At 47.4% G+C, this 16542-nt stretch overlaps 1 protein-coding gene across 1 annotated transcript in view; it reads left to right on the plus strand.

Moving 5' to 3' along the window:
* Positions 1-12665, plus strand: part of LOC149331781 (neprilysin-1-like) — a 48468-nt gene extending 35803 nt beyond the window's left edge. The window contains exons 13-15 of the mRNA XM_089556874.1: positions 2272-2501; positions 5787-5930; positions 12315-12665. Of these exons, the coding sequence (XP_089413000.1) occupies positions 2272-2501; positions 5787-5930; positions 12315-12665 (725 nt within the window). The remainder of the gene's footprint in view (positions 1-2271; positions 2502-5786; positions 5931-12314) is intronic.
* Positions 12666-16542: the final 3877 nt, after the last annotated feature.

The following is a 16542-nucleotide window of genomic DNA, read 5'->3' on the forward strand; positions in this document are numbered from 1 at the left end:
GTTTCATCACTGGCCTTAGCTGGGCGTTGGGGTCGTTTCTGAAGCCAAGTACTGAGAACTCGTTTTGATTGCCAGCCTGCGTGATAGTCACATGACAGGGGCGGAGATTGCTTTTATTAGTAGACGGCCAGGCTGGCCTTAGGAGAAACCGAGAGCATCCAATAGGTGATTGCCAATGAATGTGCTATCATTGGCTTCAGCAGTTGGTGGGTGCTAAAAAAATTGGTGTGGTTTAGCTCTGGTTAAACCTGGTTGGTTGCGAAAGCCTCTCCTCCTCCTCTCCTCCTCCGCTTTTCAAGGCGTTCGGCCCGTTGTTCTTCGGTTTCCTCGGCACGTCTTCGTCTCCTAGCTTAATTCCGTATAGCACGGCTGGACTCGCATGATTAACTTGAAGTGGCGTGCTTACCTGCTTCTGATTCTCATCGTTTTCGCAAACGTTCTTTTCGTTGTTCCTCTGTTTACTGGGAGCGTTGTCTCTTGGCTTCATTCCGTTTAGCTAGCCTAATCCCAGCTTCTGAACTCGATAGAGCTCGTTTACTGCTGCGGCTTCTCGTCCTTTCGGCAGTCGTTCTTCTAATTGTTCTTCGCTTTCTTGGGCACGTTGTAACCTCTTTCTTGCTTTCTTCCTCGCTTGCTTGGCTGTCGCCTTAGAGTTAAACTGTTCAGAAGCAGTAGTCTAACTAGATTCAGATATGGACTCTTCGTTGGTGACTTCCACGGCGAGACTCCTCGAGGAGCGCGGCACGACCGGCTGGAACTGCCTGCGGTGGAGAGAGGAAGCTGGCGTCACGCGTTGCCATAGCAACAGAGAGGCTGACGTCACACTATCTGTTCGGCGCAGCGACGGCTCCGCGAGGAGCAGGGGTTCCACGGATCATGCGACGAGCGGTTAGACCTGGCGTAGTATTGCTTTCGCAATAAAACTCATCAGGCTAGTTTGCTGCTGGCGTACAGAGCGTATCAATTGTTGTGAACCTGTTCAACGACTCTTGCTACGTAAAGCTGTAATAGGCATCGCAGTGCTTTTTAAGGCGAAAGCCTTTAATTCCTCATCGTTGTCGACAGTAGGTTGTCAGCAGAAGTTTGTCATGGAAGGTGTCATGCTTTTGACGGGTGTCCACCAAGATATGAGACAGTTGCTGCGTAATTTCCTTGCCTCAAATACAATTTTCACTTTCTTCATTACGGCCCCTGATTCTGTCTCTTTTTTCACTCCCACTTCCTCCCTTCCTCTCCAAACGGATGACGGGTGTTCAACGAGATGTGCGAGACAGTTACTGCGGAATTTCCTTTCCTGAAATACAATTTTCAGTTTCTTCATTACGGTCCCTCTTTCTTCTTTCACTTCCCCCTTCCTCCCTTCTTGTGCGGGGCGGTTCAGGTGTCCACCGAGATGACGGAGAATTACCGCTCCATTTCCTTTCCTCAAAAAGCGTTGCATTCAAAGAGCAAGGCACCGCGCCGAACGGGTGGGGGCGTTCCAGTTCCCGTGGACTCCCTGGCAGCGCTACAACACGCTGTCGCGATCCACTCCTAAAGACGAAGCTTAAGCGACATTAATTAGTAGGTAATTAGTATTTAGTTATTAATTAGTATTTAGCCATTAATTATAACTGGTCATTGTTTTAGTAATTAGTTTTTAATTATGTGTGACATCATCTAGTGGTGACTAGTGCCACAGGGGCAGTCAAAGTGGTGCGGAAAACGCTTTCGCCTCTACGCAGTTTAGGCAGTCAAAGTGCCTCCCGAATTTTTTTCTCGTATGCGTCTGCTTCTCACCTTCGGGCAGCCGCCAATTAGGACGATGTTCAGTCCGCTCCGCCTTCAAAGGAAACACTTTTAATTCTGTGTAACTCATCTACAGACGCAGCTGGGAAATGACATGTCACGTTTGCATGTGTTTAATAATGCCGCAAGAAGCGTGTCAGGTGTTCGGCTGAAGACTGCTGTGATAGCACGACCACGGCCGCTCAATGGAGAGCGCACTGGGTGCGCCTCCATTGAGCGGCCGTGGCACGACAGTCAGTGAATCCATTTGTTTGCATATTGTCAGTGGACAACGACTCTTCGTCTTCGTCTTCGTAACAATATATGTACAAGTAGTGCAGACGTAATTGGTTTGTGTTGATATGCGGTCAGTCATCTTTAACTAACCGGAAACAATCTCTCCAGTCTTACAATATTTGTTTCACTAGTGTAAAGAGAAAATATACATTCTTAAGCTTATATCGCAAGTCACGAACGGCACTTTCATGGTCGACCGGTGTGCAGTGGACGTGCCAGACGTTGGCGGGAATTTCACGGCTCCTTATCTAGCCGCACGGCGTATCACGACGATGGACGCATTTAGGAGAGATTCCAACGTAAGCTTCGATACAGCCTACGTGAACGCTCACTTCAATCCACGCCGCCAAAGCGTCCTTATCATGGCCGGCCTCCTACAGCCGCCAGTGTTCATCCCAGGTGCTCCGGCCGCCTTCAACTACGGAGCTATTGGACAGGTACATTCGTTCATGCACTTGATGTCTCTGGCATACGAATCCGGAGGAGATTACACATCCCCAGAGGGTGACGAGAAAACCGAATAAGGAAAAAAAAATTGGGAATGGCTTAGCGTTGGTTAAGCCTGGATATACAAGCGAAAAGGTTCAGTTAGGCTTGGTTTGACGCCATGGCTGTCGCAGTTCGCGCACAATGCACTGGGAGCACTACGATAACGGTGGAGGCCTTCGGCCGTCCACACACTTCCTGTACGGAGGTGGAGGAGGAGACGCGCGTGTAGTGAATACGGTGCTGTCTCAGAAGGTTGCTTTAGAGACATGTACTGTGGCGTCCATTCCTTTCGGGTGTACACCAAGATAGGAGACACAGGCATTTGCTTTCCTTAAAGCCCATTTTCATTTCATTTTCTTAAGGCCTTTAAGGCGCGGTTTCGGTGTCCGCCGAGATATGAGAGCGAGAGAGACAGACAGACAGACAGACAGGCGTCGTTTCCTTTCCTTAAAACAAGTTTCCATTTTCCTTCCCTTACAGCGCGGTTCGGGTGTCCACTGAGATATGAGTGTTTCTTGGCGCACTGTTTATCTTTTATTTATTTTTTAATTAGGATGTTTTAGTTCTTTCATTTATTTTTATTCTCGTTTCTGTGCTTATTTTTATTCTTTTTTTATTGCGAAGTCGGTGGCCACCTGCGCTGCGCGTGACGTCGCTCGGTTTTGCGCATGCGCAGAAGTGTCAAATCTGGCCTCCGGCTCACGCGAAGCGCGACGTTGACGAGCCTAGTGAAGGTTTTCGCTTCAAAACTGAAATCAGCTTATCATCCACCCTCCTCACACTACCTCTCCCTGCAGACACCTCACCAGCGGCTGCCGAGGAAGCCGCCATTGCACTTGCTATCACCCGCACGGAATCCCGGTATATTTTAAGTGACTCTAAAACTGCGATTGTAAATTTTGCTCGAGGCCGAGTCCATGTGTCCCTGCTTTCGGCATACTGGACTCGCCCGATGCACCCCCACCCCGCCAAGTGGAGCTGATATGGGTGCCTGCGCACTCCGGGAATCCCGGAAACGAGGACGCCAACCTTTTAGCCCGAGGTTCTTTAAACCGGGCTCAGGTGGCCTCGGTTCCGGGATTCACGAAGGAGCGCATGCACACACTCAGCGAGCTGACGCAGGCGTACAGAGCCTCACGCCAGATCTACCCCCCGTTCCACCTTTCCCTAGATAACAAACACGCAATACTCTGGCGCCGACTACAGACACACACTCTCCCCTTACCCTTTACCCTATCCCGCTATCATCCTTCTTTACCGACTCCTGCTTGAACTACAGGGAAGGCGCATAACTGCCCTCTTGGAGCTAATGGTAGACAGAGGGTGTGGTAGATGGTTCTTGGCGATCACAAAATGAACAAGGGAGGGGACAACCTCAGGTAGCTTGAGCCAACGTTTCGGCAAGGGGACTTGTCTTCGTCTAAGTGACTCTTAAGCTGTAGTGCAGGTGTGTGCTGCATGCGTTGGCACTGACAACGTTGTGCCAGAAACGCGGCGCTGAAGCCATATGCCATCGGCGTTAATTGTGTTCATTGGCGTTGGCGTTGTCAACGTTTTACGCTCCGAAGGCAAGGGCGCGCGCGGCCAGGCACGCGAGCTGTGCGTAGTGACGTCAGTTCCTCCTCGCGCATGCACAGCACGGCTCTCGAGGAGCCACGCGAAACGGCTCAACCTCGGCCAGTGTAGCTCACGCTATAAAAGGCTTCCTGAAGAGTACAGACAAGCCGGAAAACCATAGGGGTTGGTTATCTGCCTCCAGCCCTTGGCAGCTGTCAGTTTGTTTTCACTTTCTCAGGGTGAGATTGTACTTGCATCATTGCTCAGACGGATCAGCCGTTAGACGTAGGATGTTCCCGCTCATCAACAGCTCGAATTGAAAGAGTCACGGTGCTGTGCATAACTTTTGGCTGTAGCACTGTGCAAAGAGGAAAGGACGGCTGTCTTTAGCGATTGTACAGCATTGTTCTTTGCTCGTGTGGAACACATCGCCGTGAAATCCATGCGCTTGGCCAGGCAGTGTCTTCACTGTGTCAGCATATTGGTAGAGTCAACAAGGCCGAAGTCAAACGTCATATGCTTTTATTGCGAAAGCAATACTACTTGCACTTTCCAGGGTGGCCACCATCGTGCCGCGGCGGTGACCACCATATTGACCTTCATTTGACCTTGCTTGCATTAGTTGGATTAGATTGGATTACATTGAATTACATTACATTGGACTGGATTGGACTGGACTGGATTGGATTGAATTAAATTATATTAGATTACATTGTATTGTATTGTATTGGATTGGATTGCATTGCATTTGATTGGATTGGATTGCATTTGATTGGATTGGATTGGATTGGATTGGATTGCATTGCATTGCATTGCATTGGAATGGAATGGAATGGATTGGATTGGATTGGATTGTATAACCGATGCATCACCACACGTCTGACCACAAGCACCACCACCAGCTACACTACCAGCTGTACCATGGCGTAGGTACGGATATTGCTTTCTCCATTACCGGGCTTAACCAAGCTAAGCCACAGCGAAATTTTTTCATCTGAGAGTTGGAAAATTATGTTCAAGTTGTACGGAATGTAAATGGTATGAGGGACGGATTTCGTGAAGACGAGTGAGATAGTGGCACACCAGCGGCTCCTCAAAGCACGAAGGCGTCCATTCTGGTTGCTATAAGTCTTCCGTGGCACGTGTAAGAGGGTGGAAGTGTGTGTATCACTGCAGGGCAATGACAACCACACGTAAGTTCCAAGAAGGTTCCCGCCTTCGCTAAGGGTAACCAGGCTGCCATTAAAACTTCTCAGAAAGCCTCTGGTTCACATCAAACAAGATATCAACGCGGCTGACGAAGACTGGCGACTGCAGTGTAGACACTTCAACGCCAATCCAATTTCTCAACTGTCACAGCAGACTAGTTGCTCTTGTCAAAGACATCTTCCTTTGAAAAGCACTACTTGCGCCATGTTACCGGCACTTTTCAGGGTGTTAAGAATTGCCACCCTAAGAAGGGGCACCCTAAAACCGAATCTTTGAGTTTAACATTGCATCTCGGATACATGCACCTCAGCTGTATCTTGACGAGACTAAACGCGGCAGTGGCAATCCGTGCTATAATATGTGGCCATGTGTACATTCTACCAGCCGTCTTATCAAAAGTAAAACCTTGTTTCTTTTCGTTGTCGGAAAAATAGTTTCACTTTATGTGCTCTCTTCAATGCTCGCAGGTCGCCGGCCATGAACTTATGCACGCCTTTGACGTTGGAGGCATCACTAGGAGCGCCTGGGTAAAACGGGTCAGCTTCGAAAACACCCCGACGAAGCAGCTGTACACATCGAAAGTGCTGTGCCTTCGATCGTCTTACAAGCATGTACGTGACCATCCCAGATGTCAATGTCTTCAGGGGGAAAGCCAAATCAGTTTGACATTAAAGAAGCACACCATGAAAATTACTTCTCAGCCAAACAACATGTTGAATAATTTGGTTGGAATTTGACATTCTTTCAAGAGCGGGAAAGGATATGGAAAAAATTACTGGCTAAACTGGGCTACAGTTGAGTTAAAGCAGTTGGCGAGCGCTCTCATGTTAATTCTTTTTTCACAAAGGCCTCCTTTTTGTTCCATTTTTTGTTTATCTTTTTCTCCTCCCTGGTCCTGTTAGCTTTGGTTGACATGAATTAGTTTGGATGGGTTTGGAGCGGTTACAAAAAAATTGCACTGGCTTAGCTCTGCTATTCCAGGATCTACGTAGCGTGAGGTGAGGGCGAGGTCTGCCCGAGCGCTTACTCACCGGGCTCCTCATCCCAGCTCTTCTGGCTCGGAGACTAACCAGCCGCTGCTGCGATTCAGGGAAATATTAACACATTATAGCGACAACCACCGCCTTTTCCCGGCCCCTGCAAAAGGGCTGAGTAAGACGGAGGAGCGAACTTTAAGGCGCCTGCAGACAGGTACTCTACTCTGTCCTGCAATAATAAAACATTACGATCCTAACACGGATGGGCGATGCCCACACTGTGGGGAGACCTGTGATATCTTCCACATGGTGTGGGCATGTACTCAAAATCCCCACCTCCCCCCTTCCCCTACCCCTTCCAGAGAGGCATGGGAGACTGCCCTCCTCAACTGCTCCTCGCTTGAGTCCCAAAGGGCTCTGGTGAAACGGGCGAGAGACGGGGCCTCGTCGTGCGGTGTCCCGGACTAGGGACGCCGACCATGTAGCGGGGCCACTCTGTGGCTCCCAAACTCCTTTTTTACAATATAAAAGTTTTCACCACCACCACCCACATCTCAGTGGACACCTGAACCAGAGGAAAGGCGCATGACTGCCCTCTTCGAAGAGTGGACACTTCAACCGTGTTTTAAGGAAGCTAAGTGGCAGCAGTGACAGGTGTGCGCTGCATGCTTTGGCAATGACAACGTTGTGCCATAAGCCGTCGACGTTCGTTGTGTTCATTGGAGTTGACGTTGACAACGTTTTACACTCCGATGATTTTGAGGAAAGGAAGTGCGGATAGTGGCTCCCTGGGTCAGTGGACGCCTGAATCGTGCTTGTAGGTAAACGTAAAGTGATGAGAGAGAGATGTGGGCTTCAGGCATTGACAAGGCTTTGCCAGAAACTAGTCATAGGCGGTCGGCGTTCATACTTAGTTGGTTGGTTTATGCTGTTTAACGTGCCAAAGCGGCTCTGGCTATAAGAGACGCCGTAGTGAAGGACCTCTGACCTTTTAACTCTCCTCTGTCTGCACGTGGCAGCGGTGGTGGCTCGGATCGAGCCAGTAGGCAGGCCCGTGCAATTTCCTTTTCATCCTTCTCTCAGTCACAACAACAAAAACAGCTCCGGAAATTTCGACCACCTGGTGTTCTTTAACGTGCACTGACATCGCAGAGTACACGGACCTCTAGAATTTCGCCTCCATTGTAAATTCTACCACCGCGGCCGGGATCGGCCTCCTGGGCCGGGAAAAAACCGGCCCAGGAGGGAGAAAAGGGAACTTAAGTCCTCAAAGCGCCCCGTTAGTCCCTAAATTTGCACACGGTACTCTTCTTGCCACAAATATGCGCGCCGTGCGCAAACTCAACGGACTAACTGCCGAGAAAGAGAAGAACGGGGGGGGGGGGGGGGGGCGGGGGGGGGGGGGGGGCGAATCGCAGCATAGCAGCACGCGAAAATCGCGCGAGAAGACCTCGACTGCAATAGTACTCGATTTTTGAAGCGCAGGACGCCGTCTGAAGGTAGTGAGAGCACTGCCACTGCCGGTGACGAAGCGGATAGACTCTTTTGCGTGAGAAAAAGGCTTCGTGCAACCGAAACGGCTGGCAGCTGTGCAATCCAATAAACAAATACTACGAGCTTCAATATGTGTCGAATATGGGTTGTAAAGGTTAGGGTTGAGCAAGTACACGTAGTTTCATATCGTTGCCATTTGTTTACTAGCTTATGGGAAGCTGTGTAAGTATCGGCTACGCTTACCGAAACGGTGAGTGGCAAGCACTCAATTCCCTGTGACCTCTGCCCGCGAGTAACAAAAAACGAGGTGAACCATGGCCTTCTATATTGTTTTTGTAACAGGGTGTCATGTGCAACTGCCAATTGCCTGAAATAAGTACATTGTTTAGGCAAACAAAAAAAAGAAACGAAAAGAGCTGTTGGGGTTGTGAAGTGCCGGTCGTAATGTACACACAGTGCATCATTTCATTTTTGGCCAAAATGCGATTTAGACCGCTGTGCGTGCGTATTAAAGCTTAACGCAGCTTGTTGCAAAAGCATGACAGCAAAATCGCAATACTGTGCTCTAAACAGCAATACCCTTGACAACAATGCGTGTGGTAAAGACAGGCAATATGAGGGTTTCGCATATAAGGCTTTCATTTCCTACCTCGGACCTTCTGCTGGGGTGGCCCAGTCATTTCCGCACGCTGCTCCTAATCGAAAGGTTGTCGGTGCGAATCCTGGTGTTTTTATGTGTGTTTATTTGTTTCCTTTATCGTTGTTGTCTATGTGGAGCTCTGTTGGAAACTATCCCTCTCTAAATTACGCTGGGAATCACGCGTCGTTTACATTTTTTCATTAAACGTCTGCTCCCGGGAACGAACTGTTGCACCGCCTTCTAAGCGGACCAACAGTTAGACCCTTTTCAGGTAGTCCCAGAATGGACGAATTCCAGTGGCACGTCAGTTAGTCCCCAAAAAGACTAACCTCTCGCCCCCTATTAGTCCCTTTTTCCTAGGAGTGTAGCTAGTGTTGCTTCCGTAAGAAAAGAGCATTGGCTACTGGCATGCGGAAGTAATTCCGCTATTGCGATAACTTTTTTAGCACCAAGTAGATCGGACCACCATCGTGACGTGCGGAATTCATTGCACTGCAGTCGAGGCAACTTATATGAAACATGAAGATCACCCGGATGGCGTTTCTCATATTTAAAGTTCGTGTTAAGTGGACTTCTCATAATACAACTTAAAATGCGCCCCGCCGCGGTGGCTCAGTGGTTACGGCGCTCGGCTGCTGGCCCGAAAGACGCTATTTCGATCCCGGCCGCGGCGGCTGAATTTCGATGGAGGCGAAATTCTAGAGGCCCGTGTTCTGTGCGATATCAGTGCACGTTAAAGAACCCCAGGTGGTCGAAATTTCCGGAGCCCTTCACTACGGCGTCCCTCATAGCTAGGGCCCGGAAATTTAGGCACTAAAGAAACCCGAAATAGGCAGGCATCTAGGCTCTAAAAAATATTGAAATAGGCGCTATAAGGCAAAAATAGGCGCTTTGAATAATACTCTTTATTCATAAGTACAAGATTTGTAAGTCAAGCACGGAGCGTACGCAGTCCTCAACTGAAGCAATAAAGCGCATTCTCAGGTTTTCGAACTTGAGGCTCCTTCGGTTTTCGCTAAGCATAGCTTTGTACTTTAAAAGGCTTCTTTTGACGTCACATGAAGTTAGTGGCGCGAACCTAAAACATGAGAGTTGATAAAGGCTTAGGCCTTCAGGTGATGTGGCCGTATCGTCTCCGCGTAGAAAGTCTCTGGTTTGGGAAATTGTATCTAGGCATCTATTTTTTTCTACCAATTGTTGTATCTTTGTAGAAGCAGTAGCGCCCTTTCCTTCCAGTCCCCGAAGCGCTGCGGTACTTCTGCCGCTACCTTCAATGATTCACCTATTGAGAGTCCAGCCTTTTCCAACTTTATCATTCTTTCCGTCAATGTTGAGAAGATTGTACTATGTCAGGTCTCTTTCCAAAGTCGCCTCTTGCTACACTTCGAGATAAACACTTCGTTACACTACGTTCCAGTTACAATTCTAGAAAAACGTTCGGCGAGACCCGCGCCTTTTGTGCGTGCATCGGCGCGTGCCTTTCACCATACATAGACAGACCGAAGACCGAAGTGCCGGATTTAGGCATTTATAGGCATGTTTAGGCAAATGCCTAAACTTCCGGGCCCTACTCATAGCCTTAGTTGCTTTGGGACGTTAACCACAATAAACCAAACAGCTTAAAATGCTAAACCACGCCAAAGTGGCGCTTATTTTTCTTATAAGTTCCTATGCGTATGTACTTTCCGAGCTCTTCAGAGAAGCGTTATGCTCCTTGGCAAGATCCTCACCGACGAAAAGGTGCTCTAAGACTCGATGTAACTAATCGCTGTTGAAGCGTTCACACCAACTGGTAGCTACTTTGTTTCTTAGGTACAGCGTTTGAAAGGAGCGGGCAAAATGAGGAGGAAGCTCCGGGCGGACAGGAATTTTTTGTATTGTGACCATTGAAAGTAGTGTATAGTCGTTCCCTATAGCTTTCAAGGTGGTAATGGGAGCTTGGCAAGTGATACGCGGGTCACACAACATGGTTGTGCCTGATTTAAAAAAAAGAAAATGTATGAATAAGCCAGTCGTCAGTAACACTGTCGGTGAGTCGAGGGGCACCACCCTTGCGCTTTCCAAAGGTTAAGTTCACTGCGATTCCGCCACACTTCTATTAGCAGCACGTCCGGTGGAAACATAGTTCGAGGTTTGACTTGCAAAGCGAACAAAATTTGGAACACATGAAAGCCTTGAGGCGACTTACAAATGATGAAAATTTGTGGGCGCGAAGAAACAAAAGACAGAGAAGAAACCAGGCCTTTTCTTTTGTTTGTTCCATGTCTTTTGTTTGCCTATTGTGCCGCCGCGGTGGCTGAGTGGTTATAGTGCTCGGCTGCTGACCCGAAAGACGCGGGTTAGATCCCGGCCGCGGCGGTTGAATTTCTTTGGAAGAGAAATTCTAGAGGCCCGTGTACTGTGCGTTGTCAGTGGACGTTAAAGAACCCCAGGTGGTCGAAATTTCCGGTTCCCTCCACTACGGCGTCTCTCATAGCCTGAGTCGCTTTGGGACGTTAAAACCCCATAAAAAAAATCCTAAACCATCTTTTGTTTGTTCTTGTTTGTCTTTTGTTTATTCTTTTGTTTGTATTTTGTTTGTTCTTTTGTTTGTCTTTTGTTTGTTCGCGCCCACAAATTTTCATCATGAACAACCTACAACTAGCCCAGCTTTCCATTCTGTTCGACTTACAAATCAACGAAACAGGTTACGATGCTATGGTGCAAATCAGAAAGGTGCTGCCTCACATTTACACGGTCTCGCGTTCATTTATTGACGAGAAATGATTTGTTACTTTATTCGAAGTCGAAGTGACATGCTTCTGTCAGAGTCTCTAACGACTGGTGTGTTCAGCCACCTGACAAAATGAGTTGTTTTCAAAAACTTAGTTAACATTTACTTCAAGTTGTGTGTTGCAATGGTTTACGGTGTCTTAAAACCGTCTTTTGGTGTAAAGTTAAGTGATTTGAGTTGTTATTAGCTGGCGAGACGAATTTTTTTATTTGTCAGTCTCCAAAGTCAGTCATTCAGTCATTGTCATTAATGGCACGTGCTATCGGCTATAAAGTCTCCAGGGCGGGTGAAAACCGATTTAGGTGTAGAGTTAGTTCTTAGGATAGTTTGTACATTTTATTTAAACCCATAGTTTTTGGGAGCACGCAAGAGACCTGAGGAATGGGGAAGGTGCTAACCTTGTCGAGCACTGCGCTACTTGCAAGGATTGTACACCGGTGTTTTCGGGAGTGAAGATTCTGAGCAGAAGCAAATCAAAAACTACCCGTGAAACGATAGAGGCATATTATATTCAGAGAGCAGGGTCAGAATGTGTCAGCGATACTTCAGTTCTTTTGTATGCTGCAGAAAACATGTTCCTTTCAAAGTTTTCGGGCTAAAGATGTGAAACCAGTTGTTTTTTTCTTGTTTATCTTGCACAGTGTGCGCCTGCGCTGGTCTGAGTGTATTTAAGCTGTGTGTGCGTCCCTAAATAAACAGTTGACAGTCAGCGCTGTGTTCGTCCTTCTTTCCTTCCTGCTTCTTTTTTTTTTGGCCTTGTGCCGTTGCCCTGAAAAACTATAAGTTTAAATCTATTTAGGTGTGTAGAGTTTGGGAGTATCGATCTTAAATAAAACTTTGTTCTCATAATTTCACAGGTGATCAATTGGAAGCAGCTTGTGCTTTTGCTGATTCATCGATCAATATTGACTCTCTACTAGGTTCAGGAAAAGTGCGAGTCTTCCTGTTTGTCTGCTTTGAGCACCAATGCATTTGGTCACTGCACTAATGCTTCGGGTAAACAGCGCCAGTCGTTGCTTTCTTCCTTGAAATAACGAATAATAAGGACGTTTCACGCTGGGAGATGTGCTCTTCGCCGTCAGTGAATGCAGGATTCATTCTCAATGCGCAGGCTGAATCTGAATCAAGGGCTAGAACTCTGGACACGACGATCGACTCGGAAGGGTTCGTCGACTTCGTGGGCATCCAGCTAGCTTACGCCGCCTATCGGAGTCTTCCGGCAGCCGAGCGTAGGGAGATCTTGCCAGACGCCAACCTCACGGCCGAGCAGATTTTCTTTGTTTCGCACTGCCTTAAGTGGTGCTCCACACTTCCGGGAACTCGGCGTTCGCCAGGTGACCGATACTGGCACAGCCGGTCACGCTGCATCGTGCCCTTGAGAAACATGCCGCAATTCGCCGAGGCGTTCTCTTGTAAACGGGGTGACCCTATGAACCCCGTTAAGAAGTGCAGCTTCTGGTAAAAGTCGCGAGACTGGAATGAACTCTGCTCTGGCTCGCACTATTTGCTTTCAATTGTTACATAAACGTGTTCTTTGGGATGCAGTTTTTATCACTACAGTAAACACTTTTAATATATTGAGTGCAACCTTAATTCCTTTATTTTTTTCGGAGGGTAATTTGCTTTACTAAATATAATGCTTGCATTATGGTTTTATCATTAGTGCAAGTATTAAATTATGTTTTATTAATTATAAGGTCATTCTCCAGTTTGCCGGTCTCTCACTGTGGGTTTGTGTATCATATTCTTCATCAACTTTCATTCCGGCGGCGTGAACACATCAGCTTCGCTGGCCACTTAGAGTAGTACGCCCTTGACACCGCCGAACACCCCGCGTGCATACCTTGGCATTCGCAGTAAGAAAGTAGCCTCAAGTGCATTCTGTAAATTATTACGGTGAAAGCCTTTAATGCCTCTTGCTGTCGTCTTTCCGTTAACAAAGCGTGTCACACGCGTTTAACTCGGGAACTAAAAAAAGATAGAAGAAAACCAATGGATGCTTCAGTTAGAGGAGGAAAAAATGAACCTAGAAGCCAAGTTTGATGACTGTAGATCAATTAATTACTTATAGGCCAGAATGTCAAAATTACGTCGAAATAGCGCGGACGTCGATATAGCCACGGGAACGGCGTGACGTCACATCCACTGGAAGTCGTGACGGCATAGTGAATATTGCCACACACTGGTCGAAAAAACGTCGGAATTGTGTCAGATTAGATGGAAAAATGTGTAATTAAGCGTAATTAACACTTAAGAACCCCGAACAATGTATAATTTGGGTGTCGATATAGCCACGAGAGCGGTGTGGCGTCACATCCGACGGAAGTCGTCACGGCATAGGGAAAATTGGCACAGAATGGTCGGAAGAACGTCAGATTTGTTTCAAATTAGATAGAAAAATGTATAATATTAAGCGTAATTAACACTTATGATCCCTGAAATATGTATAATATTGGTATCGATAGAGCCATGGGAACGGTGTGGCGTCACATCCGACGGAAGTCGTCACGGCATAGGGAAAATTGGCACAGAATGGTCGGAAGAACGTCAGATTTGTTTCAAATTAGATGGAAAAATGTATAATATTAAGCGTATTTAACACTTATGATCCCTGAAATATGTATAATTTTGGTATCGATAGAGCCATGGGAACGGTGTGACGTCACATCCACCGGAAATCGTCACTGCATAGCGTCCTCGGCTTTCGCCTCTCAACCCTTTAGTTGCCAAAGTGTTCTCGCAATTTTTTTGCCCGCGTTTCACTTTAAGTCGATAATATCCTCATTTCTTTCTCACTCCCTCTGTGCACTTCCTTCTCTAGTTATTTCACATTTCTTCGATATGCAAGAAGCCCAGGGAGCATGGAGGACCCGGGTTGTGCCTGAATTTCTAGGAAGAAAACCAGGGACATTTCCGGTTTCAAGGGCACACTAAAGAATATGATCATATTAAGCAAGGCGGATACATTCTTTCCTCGGAAATTTAACTATCAAAGTTTGTTTCCGCGGGGTAAAGTTGTTGCGTCGCTGACCTTCAAACGAAGGTCCAGAAAACTTTTTCCATTCAAAACGCCAGCAAAAAATGAACGGCCACGGCGTCATACCTATGACGTCTTTGCAGTCCGACCATTCAGATGCGCCACTTGGCAAGGCCGGAAACTAGGCGCTGGCTGAGTGTATATATGTGTATATATGTGTATGCATGTGGGTGCTGCAAAATATACTAGTTGTGAGTGGCGCTGTGTGCCGTTCTCGTGTGTGTGTGTGTGTGTGTGTGTGTGTGTGTGTGTGTGTGTGTGTGTGTGTGTGTGTGTGTGTGTGTGTGTGTGTGTGTGTGTGTGTGCGTGTGCGTGTGCGTGTGCGTGTGCGTGTGCGTGTGCGTGTGCGTGTGCGTGTGCGTGTGCGTGTGTGTGTGTGTGTGTGTGTGTGTGTGTGTGTGTGTGTGTGTGTGTGTGTGTGTGTGTGTGTGTGTGTGTGTGTGTGTGTGTGTGTGTGTGTGTGTGTGTGTGTGTGTGTGTGTGTGTGTGTGTGTGGTTTTGGCACCTTAACTTTGCAATGAATTACCAACTAGCCCAGCCAGAAGTTCTCTTAGGCAGTAAACCGGCAACCGAATGTCAAAGAGCAGTGGTCACGGCGGCAAGAAGCAAGTACAGGCAACCTCCATTCCTCATTATTTCGGTGGGGCTCTCGGCTGCATCGCGTGCATTTGCATCCCGTCTGAACACACGCGTGTAGTAGGAATAGGCCCGGTGAATAAGAAGCAAACTATGTGTAGTGTATATCGAGGGCAGCCGCAGACTGCCGGGCAAACTGCTGATCTCGCTAAACACGTAAAACTCTGCAACGAGGACACCAGCGTGTGGCCCTCGGTATTTCATTCAACATCACATTTGCGTAAAACACTACACACGCGCATTTTTCATCAAAGGGCGCAATTTGCAGTCGATTCATCATCATCAGCAGCAGCAGCAGCAGCCTGACTACACCTAATATACGGCAAAGACCTCTTCCATGTCTCTCCAGTTAACCCTGTCCTCTGCCAGCTGTGGCCATCGTATCCCTGCGAACTTCTTAATCTTCTCCGCCCACCTGACTTTCTGCCGCCCTGCTACGCGTGTTTGTTGACTAATTACTCAGTATAAATCAGTGCAGAAAACCCAAGCGATTGGCAGTGCGGTGGTAGTTGAGATTTATACTTTCGTGAATTCCTCCCTGTGCGTTGAAAGCAGGAGCGAATCGGGGTACGTTGCGCCGGACAGTAGTCTACCGACAGCCAGGAATAGCTGTCGGCAGAGGATGCATGCCTGAAATTGACGAATGTGCATTGCCTGGTTGAAAGTTTTCCTCGCGAAAAGCACTGCTTTGTGTGCCGGCGCCATACGTACTGCTTGCTTGACGACCCGCGCTGCGAAATCTATGAGCTAAAATAGAGGGGATGATGCATGCATGACGTATTTCTCAGATTTCACACAAAACATGGAAGATCACATGCTGGTGTAGCGCTTAATACGTTTACTGACGATGTGCACGAATGCGCATGTCTCCATGAGCGTGCACTCAAAATTAACAAAGAAGCACTTCGCAATTTTGCAACGCCCGCAGCCTGGAAAAACGAACCAGTTCGACAGCTGAAGTAAGAACCAAACTGCTTCACCGGCACACACAGCGCGAGTGCCGCTCGGAGCTTGCGCTTCTGAACTATCTGCATGCAATGGCTATACGCACTGTTAGCTGACAGAATGCACAGGGAGTGATTGAGTATTTGTGTTGGGGACTAACCTCTCTTTTCGTCGTGTGTTTTGCTCTGTTTTGATTACGAGACATCGCATTGATGGCTATAGTCGCTACGCTGGTTTCCCCACATTTCGACGGCAACTGCAAATCGAGAGTGCGAAATCCATTTCCAAAATTTTTAGGGAAAAATTTTCATTATTCAAATATAAGGTACTTTTATGGAAATACTAACGGTAAAGGTTCATTCTTTTGATCTGTAGCAGAGTCTCTGTTTTTAAGTTTTTCCGTCGCTGGCTTAGAAAGCCAATGCTTAGAATACTGGCCAAGAAAGCCAATGGGGAACGTTCATGATAGCAAAAACGTTAATAGCAAATAAATGCAAGTCTGCTGACAGAAGATATGGGAATATATTGACTGTTATGACGAAATCTTACAATATATAAAAAAGTGATGTCCATTAACTGTTTCCTGTTGAAAATTCTCTTGTACAAAATTATTGAGCATGGTTCTTCCAGAAAGGCTGCGAATACGTCACTCGACACCGTTGTAGGAATTTTAAAGTGGAGATACCATGTGTCCCTCTTTTTTACTGACACGGGCGACAGT

Source organism: Amblyomma mixtum, chromosome 8, assembly GCF_055824585.1.
Source record: "Amblyomma mixtum isolate Tamu chromosome 8, ASM5582458v1, whole genome shotgun sequence".
In the NCBI taxonomy this organism is placed as follows: Eukaryota; Metazoa; Arthropoda; class Arachnida; order Ixodida; family Ixodidae; genus Amblyomma; species Amblyomma mixtum.